The 11,604-nt window shown below is 42.2% G+C and overlaps 1 protein-coding gene across 2 annotated transcripts in view; it reads right to left on the bottom strand.

Moving 5' to 3' along the window:
- Nucleotides 1-1,470: 1,470 nt before the first annotated feature.
- PAPSS1 (3'-phosphoadenosine 5'-phosphosulfate synthase 1) overlaps nt 1,471-11,604 on the bottom strand; it is an 89,052-nt gene continuing 78,918 nt past the window's right edge. For both annotated transcript variants that reach the window (XM_046655698.1, XM_046655699.1), the window contains exon 12: nt 1,471-2,217. In XM_046655698.1, coding sequence (XP_046511654.1) covers nt 2,079-2,217 — 139 coding nt within the window. In that variant the 3' untranslated portion in view covers nt 1,471-2,078. The remainder of the gene's footprint in view (nt 2,218-11,604) is intronic.

Here is an 11,604-nt window from a genome sequence, read left to right on the forward strand (position 1 = left end):
ACTACATTTCACCCTAATGCTATTAACCTTGACTTTATGAGCACATTTTTGTAGTTTTAAAAGGATAAGTTTTCTGAGTGCCAAGTATTAAACATTATTTTCTATATTTTTAAATTTTAAAATATGCTGACAGTAAAAATCATCTTGAATTTAGCAGTATCAAGATCTTCATGTGAAATACACATCTTTTTACATGCCACCTGCTATGATCAGGGTTCTTGGTAGCAAACAATATGAATTCCAGATAATTCAGGCAGCAAAGGAATTTATGGGAAGCCTGTTGGGTATCTTACAGAACTGACAGAAAATGCAAGAGAACAAGGCTTAGAAAATGAAAGGAGGCAGAGGACTCAGCCGAGGCCACGGCACTGCAATATGCTAGATGGGATGCTACTTCAGCACAGGAGCCCTATTCCCGTGGGTGCCACCTCCACAAGACAGCCCACCCCCAGAATCTCGACTCTCATTGCCACCATGAAGCCACGATTCATCCTGTCTCTACATGTTTGCGTCACTTCCTACACGTTCAACACTTCCGGGGGGGAGTTTCTGAATTAGTTGAGGTGAGCTGCTGTCACACCTTAGCTATTCGGGTTGGAGAGGGAGAACCTACGGTGCCCTTCAACTTTGCAGACTCATAGAAAGGAGTTCTCCCGCAATAAAGAGATCTAGATAATGTGGCACCAAAAAAGGAATATCAACGATCACCTCTAACTTTCCCCATCAACATATACATCCACATACCCTCCACATCACACGCTAATGAGTACTTTTATTCAGTATCCACGAGTGAATAAATGTACCCATCAGAAAATATCGACTCACAGTGTCCATGTTTTTCTATTTACCAACTTTCTAATTGACTCCCTCAATGATCCATTTTTCCTTTTTTTCTATTTTTCCTTCTACCTCTTTTCCTAGTGGTACTTCATTCCCACTGGCCTTAATGACAGGACGCTGCCTTCATGTGTGATCTGCCGTCTCTTTAGAGGCTCAATTTTCAAGCCCAGATCATGCAAGATTATTTCATCATAGAAAGTATGACTGCAAATCAAAAATGCTGGCATCTCAACCAAAATTGTATATCCAGTTCCTAAATAAGCATCTCCACTTGAATTTTCTATTTGATGATATCCTGCAAAAGCAAACTTGATATGTAGCCCCCATTCCCTGCCCCTAAAAAGTGGACCCACTGGCATCCCTCCCCTCCCTCCACCATCTCTGTTACTGGTACCATCATGTCAGCTGTTTAGGAATATTAGAGAGATGTTTGGGGAAACTGGTTGAGTTTTTGGATAGACTGAGAATGCATCGTTATTTTCCCACCTAAAAATTCACTATGAGACACAGTGTTAGGAAGTAATTATCAGACTCCAGGAATGAAAGATGCCTGTATTTTCCCTCCTCCATCGGAAACTTTTCACAAGAAAAAACAGTATGTATAAACAAAACAACATAAAAGCTATCATATAAGAAGCGAAAAGTTTAATTTTATTGAATAAAGAAAGTTCATTCAGGGTTTACACAGATCCTAAGAGGACTTCAGATTCTAACAGCTGAGAGATCAATAGCTGATGGGAAGGAAGGAAGGGAGAAAGCAGTTCATATTTTCAATGTAGGAAAAAAACCTAATTGCTACAGATGTCTTGTAAAATTTCCAAAACAAAGTCTAGCCAAGTTTATTGTTTACAGGATTTTTTTTTTCCTTTTTCAAGGGATGAGAAGTGAGATTCAATGTGTATACTGTTGGTTACAACTAATGTAACAGCTTGAGAAAATCATGATACAGAAGCATAAATACAATATAAAAAGACAAGATTTTAAAATTGCATTATAGGAATACTAACTATAATAAGTGGAAAAGATACATTAAAACCAGCAGTGTGTTACACTAGTCCAAAACAGAACTCATAAGGCAAACCAAAACTGATGCTAGTTAAGGAAAATGGTCTGTTTTTAGGAAGCGTATCCAGACAGACACAACCACAAAGAAACGCCAGCAGTAGCTAAGTGGTCCCTTCTTGTTAACAGGGAGTGTCAGAGGCGAGTGTCAGAGGCCGAGGGACTGCGTTAGCGGCTTAAGCCTTCTCCAAGGATTTGTAGTACTCCATCAGCACAGTCCAGGCCTTGGGAGCCATGAAACCTTCGGGAGGCTTCTGGCCTTCTCGGGCAAGTTTGCGCATGCGTGTTCCTGAAATGAATTCAAAGTCTTCATTGCTGAAAGAGAGGAAAAAGAAAATTATTTCACATTTTTAAAAACTTATTTATAGTGAAATTTTTAAAAGCATTTGTTCTTTCTGTTCATGTTGGACAAGCTTAATGGAAAAAAATATAGATAAAACGTAGTACTTGTGAATATCAACCTGATTTCAAATTTGTCATTAAGCAGAAAACATAACACTATCGAAAATTACCCATTTTTAGAATTAGAAAAAATATATTTTAATTGAAATTTTTACAGAGATCATTGTAGATTCACACACGGTTGTAAGAAATAATACAGCTAGATCCCAAGTGTGCTTCACCCAGTTCACCCAACGGTAACATCCTGCAAAACTACAATGCAATATCACACCACAATACTGACACTGACACAGCCCCATCACCGCCACAGTACAGCATGGAGACAACCCACCGACCTTATTCAGATGTCCCCAGTGTTAGCCACACTCATTTCTCCGTCTGTTTACCTGGTTTATACAATCATACCACGTGTGTGGGTTCGTGTATCCACCACAGTCAAGAATCAGAACAGTTTCAAACCCGTAACATGACAGTCCCTCGGGTGCCCTTCCACAGCCTCCCCATCTCCTCCCTCCCTCTCTCATCCCCAGCGCCTGCAACTAGTAATTTAGAACCAGGAGTTTTTTAAAGAAAAACAAAATCTAATATACCTAGCACAGATTGAAAACTTTTTAGGAAGTTTGAATCTGAAAGGCTAAATGCATACTGGAACATTAAGAGAAAAACTGGAACTTTTCATATAGCAACAGCAAGTAAGTAGCAATAATTAATATGATCCTACTGAACAGACACCACAAAGGCCATGTTAGTTCCTCTCACCTTCACACACACAGGACACACAGAAGCCCTCAGACCATTAAGCACAGAGCGGCCATGGCTACAACACACACCATCCACGGGTCCTTTCAACCTCTTCCCTCAACCAGGGGAACCCACTGGACAGCAGACCCGGACCCAGCGAGAGCTCTGGGTCACTCAGGCCATCAGACCACAGGCCCTGTCTGCTCCGTTACCAGCATCTGTTCCCTCCCCGCCTCGTTGTTGTGGTGTTAACCTGGGGATCCAGGGAAACCACAAACTTCCAAATGGTCCTTGCTTCTGGAGGTAAGCCAGGTATGTTTAAACTAACAACCACACTTCCAGGAATCTATGCTAAGGAAAGAATCAGAGATGCAGACAAACGCCACACATAAACATAGGTATCTGAACGTTGTTTTACAATAGTAAAATATTGTAAATAACCTAACATCAAAGGTCTGCACAAACTATGGTTCAGCCCTGAGCAGAACTGCACAGTCAAGGCTGGGATTAAATGTTCCTGGTGTCATCAACGCTAAGTGACATAATCACGACACGAAACTTCATATGCAATGCCACTGCAATTTTGTTAAAATATGGGGGGTGGAGGAAGGTCACAAAGAAACACACCCAAGTGTTAATAGTGGGTATTTCTACAAAGTGGAATCATGGGTGCTTTTAACTTTGTTCATGTTTTCTGCAGTTTTCTATAATGATGATTTTTATCAATTAGGAATATCAAAATCAAATAAAATACTAAATTATTATCAAGAACAGTTTTTATAATGAGTAAAAGCTTATTTAAAAAATCTCTATCCAGCAAAGGACTTGAGTACACATTTCTCCAGACATAGAGATGGCCAACAGGTATAGGAAAAGGTGCTCAACATCACTAAGCATCAGGGAAATGGAAATCAAAACTACAGTGAGCTATCACCTCACGCTCATTAGTGTGGCTATTATTACAAAAACAAGAGATAACTGTTGACAAGGCTGTAGAGAAAAGGAAACCCTTGTGCACTGCTGACAGACGTAAATTGGTACAGTTATTACGGAAAACAGTATGGAGTTTCCCCAAAAGATTAAAAGTAGAACTACCATATGATCCAGTAATCCCACTTCTGGATATATATCCAAAGGAAATGAAATTACTGTGTTGAAGAGATTCTGCAGCTCCAAGTGCACTGCAGCATCATTCACAATAGCTAAGATGTGGAAACCACCTAAGTGTTCATTGACAGACGAATGGATAAAGAAAATGTGCCATATACACATGATGGAATATAATTCAGCCTTAAAAAAGAAGGAAATTCTCCACAACTAAAAATATACAACTATGTACCAGGGGCACTTTGGGGAGAAAAAGGAAAACTAAAATCTTTTTTAAAAAATCTCTATCCGAAGTGATTTTAAATAATCTTAAATGCCATAACCTTTAATTCCTCTGAAACCACAGGCATCTGGAGCACCCTCCTGCCAAGAGCAGGTGAACAGGCCGCTGTGGCACGGGCTTCCTGCTCCGGTCCCGGGGCTATAACGGTGTTGATCCACACTTAGACGCAGACAGCAGCAGTAAAGAGCACATCTGAACACGGGAGGGACCCAGAACACATTCAGTAAATACTCACTGACCAGTGATCGGGTCCTTTATTAGCTTTCTTATTAGGAACTCAATAAATGCTTGGTGAAATATAAAGAACGAAAACGTCTATATAGAGAGAAATTTTATTGGTTCAATATAGAACCATTCATAGTCTTAAACAATTCACCACTTTATTCTCTGGCAAAAAAGGAGATACAGGGTTTCTGACCGCTGTGTTACTTTGAGCTCCTTATACATTCGCTTTTATCTAAATGTGGACTATTCACACTAGAGAGCTCCACACGCCCTTCATGAGCTCCTCAATAATCCCCTCCAGACCTGCCTTCTCTGCCCTTGCTCACCTCCATGTTAGTCAGGGGAACCCAGCACGTCCCTAGCCCGGTTCATTTAGTTATCTATGCGCTCTCGGCTGTCCGCTCAATAGGACTGGGCTCCAGACCAAGACAGAAGTATTGTGATTTCCTCATGATGCAGACCACGCACCGGTTTCTGGTCTCTCCTTCTGCTCTTCTGATTTGTGCCGTCCGTGTGCTCAATGACCTAACGACTCACTGGGCTTCCGAACCTTGGACTTGGTCGAATGACCCCGAGACTAACACCTCTCGCACCTACACTCGACCACTATTGTTAGGTCCTAAAATCAGCTTGACTCTTGGTGGCGGATTTAGTTCTACCTCTTAAGAGTTGCTGCTGGCCCCAGTTCTGGTCTTTCCACTCCCCAGTGTGGCACCCAGACTTTAATGAAAGCCCCACCTCACACTGAAACACGTCTAAGAGTTTTATTCTGAGATGCTATACATATAGGATCTGGATATAAAATAGTGTGACTCGTTTAATCAATCACCGGGGAATGTCCTCTTACTATCAAGCAGACAGGCATGACCTTAATCCAGGCGCGCACCATTCTCCCTGGTCACCTGCTGCTCCTCCTGTCCCTGCGCACCAGAGACGGGGACAGACACACACACTTGACTCAGTACGTCAGCAGCTCTCGTCCTCCTAGGTGAGACATCTTTGAAATGTCTGCACAAATTTTCAAAGATGATCGATGAAAGGAAAGGTTAACAGATATTGCTTCAAACCAAGATGGATTCAAAGAGTTTAAAGCTAAGGGTATCTCCCACTTCTCTCATCTGTTCGACGTGCAAGAAAAGTCACATCTACTGTAATGTAACAGCCCATGCAGATGAGCTGGTTACCACAGTGCATACGTGAGGTCCACTATCATGTTTCTCCTACATAAATGACAACTTAAGAGGAGAAAAAGAAACTGACCGCATGTGAAATGGGCCTAGAAAAGAAACAAGACTATGAGAGGGGAGATTTCCAGAAAATTCAGGAAATGTTGGGGTTAGAAACAATCTGTAAACTTTTCAACACCAAAATGAAAAGTGAGTTTGAGAAAACGGATAAGCTCGCCAAAGAAGGAAGACTCAGAAAAAGGGAAAGCATTAGTCAGAGGAGGAGGAAGAAAACCAAGAGGATTATACGCAGGTCATGGAAGAAGAGAAAGTTTACAATGTTAAGGCCACAGAGGGTCTAACGAAGATGACCATGAGGGGAAAAAAACCTACTGGATTTACAAATCAGAATTTCATCTTCTCAAATAGAAGAGTTTCGGTAGATAATGAAGGAAAGAGATGGAGTAGTAACAGCAGAGGTGCAGAGTGGAGAAAAGATGTGTTCTCAGTTTTTTATTTTTTAAGGAAAAAGGAGGTCTTAGCAAGCGTACAGGCAGAAGAAAATCAATGGCAAGAATAAGAACAGGGAGGAGGACGAAAGCCGAGAAAGAGAGATGGAAGACGGAGAAGAAAGTCTGGAATGAGGAACACGGGGAGAGGGGCTTGCACAAAGAAAGGGTCAGGAGTGAAGGAAGGGGACATAGTGATGATCTGGAGTCAGAAAAAGACGAGGCGGTCCATGCAGGATGGTCTCCGCCTTCTCCATCAGGACATGAGGTTGCCTTCTGAGAGTGACAACAGGGGGCACGGGAGGGAACTGATAACAGAATCCATCAACACAGTGAGTCAACTTTCTCTACAGGCCAGCCAGGCGACTACACCTCCGAGACCAGAGAGCAAGTCGTGGGGGGGAGGGATCCAGATCTCTTTCCAGTCGTACCCAGTAATCCTGTTCCAACCTGCTGTAAAACTGGCTGGTTTAGCTGAGACTCATTTGATGAAAGATTGACTGAATGTTTCAGTTCCTTGAAGGTTCACTGATAAGCTCCCAAAATAAGCTTTACTGAGGAAAATTATGACCCCAGAGCTTTCTCTGGCCATGTAAATTTTAAATTGTGATTTCAAAATAGAACACCTTGTGTCACACGCATCAAGTGCTTGTTTTTGGGGGCAACGAGAAGTGAGAAAGCAGCTGCTGGATGCTGTGTCTTGCTTTTGATTAAAGGAAAAGAGCCAGACCAATGAAAGTCCTTCCCTTCTCTTGGATGCCAAACTGTCTGGAATCCAGGAGTTTGCTTCATTCCTTCTGAAACTGCATTTGAAACCAAGGTCCCTGGGCACCTCTTTTCCTAAGGCTGTTGCACACTCCATCTGGCCCGCATGCCACAGGCGTTTCTTCGTCACATGAAATGGGCATTCCTGCTTCCACATGGTGGTGGTTCCACTCCACCCCGGCAATGGAAAACACATTCATTTTCTGCCACCTACCGGTACTGTCACATAAGGATTTTACTTTTTATCAGAAGTCAGGTGCAAGGGTCACTATGTGTAATCAAATCATATTTTTCACACTTCATCTTTAACTGGACATCATTTTAAAGAAACAATTATATCAAGTAAAAGGAGAGGCACTGGGGGGATGATCTGAAATTAGCTCTGAACATTACCTGTGAGAATCAGGAATCTGCCAGAAACAGGCAAGGCTACCAAGAAAAGGACCCCAGGATTTCACTACAAAGCACCCCCATCAGCCCCCTAATCACACCCGTCAACCAGTCTCCCACAGCACCTGAAGAAAGAAACACAAGTATGTTTAGTTTTTTCCTTCTCAAAACCACTTGGTCATAGATTCTTATAAGCCACAGCTCTTAGAAAAAACAAAGGGGAAGGAGTTAGAACAGCAGGAGGGGGGAAAGCGCACCATCTAGCAAGTTCTGAGGGACCCTGTGGGACCAGCCTCTTGTCCCACATGGACACACGCCTTCCATGTGGCCAGCATCTTGACTAACTCAGAGTACAAGGACTCTTGGCCATTTGCTGGAGATTTTAAATGTTTACCACCATCTGCTGTCCCTCAGTAAACAGATGTGGCCATCAGAGCCACAGCACAAGCTGTCCACATGGACCAGCGCTGGGGCCAGCGGACAGCCACTCCACTGTGTCTTCTGGAGGTTCGTGCTCAGTTAGTTCAGCTTCTTAAAAATGCTGACTAGACAACAAGCAATCAGAGCAAAGGGGAATTTATTTTCTGAAAAAACTAAAAATAATGGTGGTAACTTTTAAGTGAATCTAATGAACTATTTTGGGTCTGATGAACTTTTTGTCTAACCTGAAAGCAGCTTATATATAATATAGTTCACATCAAAACACTAAGAATTCTTAGGAATAAGGTAAACAAAAAATCACCTCTTCAAAATTGGATAAACAGGCGTTTATGGCTTTCTTTCCAGGAATTAAAAAGCATTGGTTCACGATTACATGACAAATTTAACAATTTTTATTTCCAAACCAAAGACCAAAGGAAACACATGAAAAATTTAATTATCTAGAACCTAATTAATCAAATCCTCAATTCATCATGTTTTCCTTCTAGCACCCTAGTCTTATAAATAAAAGCTTGAGAACAGCTTCTATCATTCAATCAAATAATGAACTGCAGGGTTTCCTTAAGGGTACTGCAGAGTCATCTCAATTTTCTTTACCACAAAGAGTCATGAAATCTATAATAAACCACCATGTAGAAGAACAGGACTTTTGTTAGTTTTTTTTCAAGGTATAATTGACATATAACACTATTCTTAGTTTCATAACGATTCAGTATTTTTCTATGTTGTGAATGATCACCACACTAAGTCTAGTTAATATCCATCACCATACACAGTTGCCTCTGGCAGCCACCGAGCTGTTCTCTGTATCTTTGAGCTTGAGAACAAGGGTTTTTAACTGGGTGCCAATGGATAGATTTTAAAAAGATCCATAAATATCATGGTGGGCAAAATTAGGAGCTTCTGTGCTTTCCACTGGGAACGGGTAGATCACTTTTCGTTTGCTTCTGAAAGAAGCCTCTGGTTACTTAAGAACGGATCCCAACTTTCAGGAAGCTAATCGCAGAGCGCTCAGAGGCCCGTCATCCACATATAACTGTCTGGGAGGAGAGACACATGGCTGAGCTCTGTGTGTAGGAAGATCGCTCCAGCAGACCGCCCTAATGATTCCGAGCGGCACGCTGGTCCCCGTGGGTGTGCTTCCTGCATGAGGTCTGCAGCTAAGACGGGAGGGCACACAGACAGAAGTAACACATCTTCAGAGGGTTTTTAAAAAGTAGCATCCCAAATGGTCTAATCATCCACGAGTTAACCAGAAAACTAAGTGAACCCAAGTACTGAATTCTGGATGACAAGAACATTACTCTAACTATATTAGAGTTTTCTTTATATTCATCACCATGATTTCTTTGTTACTCGCTTTCTGCTTTTAAGACACGTGACGATCTTCATTTATTTAGAAACGAGGACTTCTAACACCCTCAAATATCTAGATCAGCTCCAAACATGAACGTAAAAAGAAGGCTCTGGATTAAAAAAAAAAAAAAGAAAGATCCTACTTTTGACTTGTGAATAATGACAGAAATAAGTAAGAGCGAGCAGAAGGTGCTCAAATATGCCAATACTGTTACAAACCACTGATTCTCCATAGAGGTGATTTTGCCGGCTTCCCTCCCCCTCTGCAGGGCAAACACCGACGGGGCACAGGAGCACAGGACAGCCCCCACAACAATGAACTATCTGGCCCCGAATGTCAAAGTTGAGAAGGCCTGCTAATTGGCACGTTGTTAAGAAAGAAATTCTGAGTTGATGTGGTTCGAAAAAGTAAACCCTACTCCTACCTCAAAAGAGCAGGAAACAATAAGAAAAATGAGAAGATCTCAAAGCCATAGGAAAAAAGAAAAGCAGATGGAATGGAACAAAATCAAGACATGAGACATATGACTCGAGGCTACTTCCCACCCCACCCCGGACTCTGAACAGTAGGCAAGATCCCTCTACAGGCTGAGGGAGATCAAGTGTGGCACCTGGAGGTACAGACACAGAAACCTGGACTCCACGTCTTGGGGAAGCGGGAAGAGGCGTACTAGGTGGGAGGGCAGACGCTGTCGCCCTCAGGGACACCCAAAGATCCAAGTGTGCCCTGGTCAGCCTTTCCAGCCGGCTGGTTCCCAGCGCAGGGGAGCCTTCCAAGCTTCGTCACCCAACTCTGAGCTGCACACACGACCATCGAGACTTGTGGCACCAAGTATAGACCAGAACTGACAGTAAGGAGCCATCAGGACGTGCAGAGAACTTCTCTCAGCACGGAAAGACACTCATGAGAAGTAAATAAAAAGTAGGAAACGAAATTCTACTATACCATAAACTCAACTATGCTCCACTACGTTAAATGAATGTATAGAAAAAGCACAAAAGCAAAGCACGTGAAAAAATGGGTAGTGGCATGAGTGTTCTTTTTCTCCTTTTAAATGCTTTCATAATTTAAAAATAAAACAATTTTTTTATTGGTTGACCACTGGGGGAACTCATTCCCTTCATCACTTATTCACCCGAGAATGCATCAAAATCACCCGCCAAGAAGAAACTCTGTAGGAACAAAGGTCATGAAGAGGGAGCTCGAATGAGGCCCACCTTCTTCTCGGCAGGCGGGAGGATTAAGAGCTCTTGCGCTGCCCTGCTGGGAGACCCAGACCACTCGACCTAAGCCCAAGGGGAATACCCTCTGAGAGCTGTCTCATCTGCTCCTTCCACTTCCTCTCTAGTGCTGACGGCTGTGCCCATTCATCCCACAAGACTCAGAGCGGGTCGGGGTCTTCGGGAGAGAGAGGAGTGCTTTCGCCTGCTTTTGGGCCATTCTTCCCTGGCAACGGAAAAATACATCTTCCATGTGGTCTCCTCCAGTTCACTTGAGTCTAATGGGAGGCCTTACGTCATTGGTTATTGCTCCATGCACTTCCCTCTCTTTGCCCCACTTCTTTTTCAGACATTATGACTGATCAAAAGTAGGACATGGGTATTGCTGGGGTTTAAAGTAAAAATATCACAATACCTCCTTAAGATGTCCTTTCTATCATTCCTAATATTAACCATCAGAGGAAAAAAATTACTTCTAGAAAACATAAGCTTCTCACTTCTCTAGAATGTTTGCAAAAGAGGTCTCTATGAAAAGATGAAGACAAATAATGTACGTTTCCATATCATCTATTTCACTACTGATTGAAGGAAGTTTGCCATAAAAATTAAAAAGAAACTGATCATCACCTATTGGTAGGTAAACAACTCTTAAAGGAGCAAAGTACACAAAATATTTTGCTTAGGAACTGTTTTACGAAATGGAAAATCAGGATCAGAATCTTGCCACCAGAACACTTTCAGAATCAAAATATTTGTCCTATTACAGAAAACTTAAAATTTACCTTGCATCCAATAACGATGTTGTTGCAAACACAATCCCCATACTAACTCCATCACACTTACACCTACCAACTGCATTAAAGACCCTGCCCGGCACCTCCAGAATCCCAGAGAATACGGGACTCAAATGTTTTGTGGTGGTTCTTGTTGTTTGTTTGGAAACATGGCGGGGGCCGCGGGGTGGAGGGGGAGATAATAGATTTCTTTATTTAGTAAGTAAAAAAATCAGCCTTCATTTAATATGGAAATTATACTTTAAGTCCTAATGACTGTGCTTCCTACAGATGTTTTGACCCAATCCATTTCTTTCGCTCCC

This window comes from Equus quagga, chromosome 3, assembly GCF_021613505.1.
Source record: "Equus quagga isolate Etosha38 chromosome 3, UCLA_HA_Equagga_1.0, whole genome shotgun sequence".
Classification (NCBI taxonomy): Eukaryota; Metazoa; Chordata; class Mammalia; order Perissodactyla; family Equidae; genus Equus; species Equus quagga.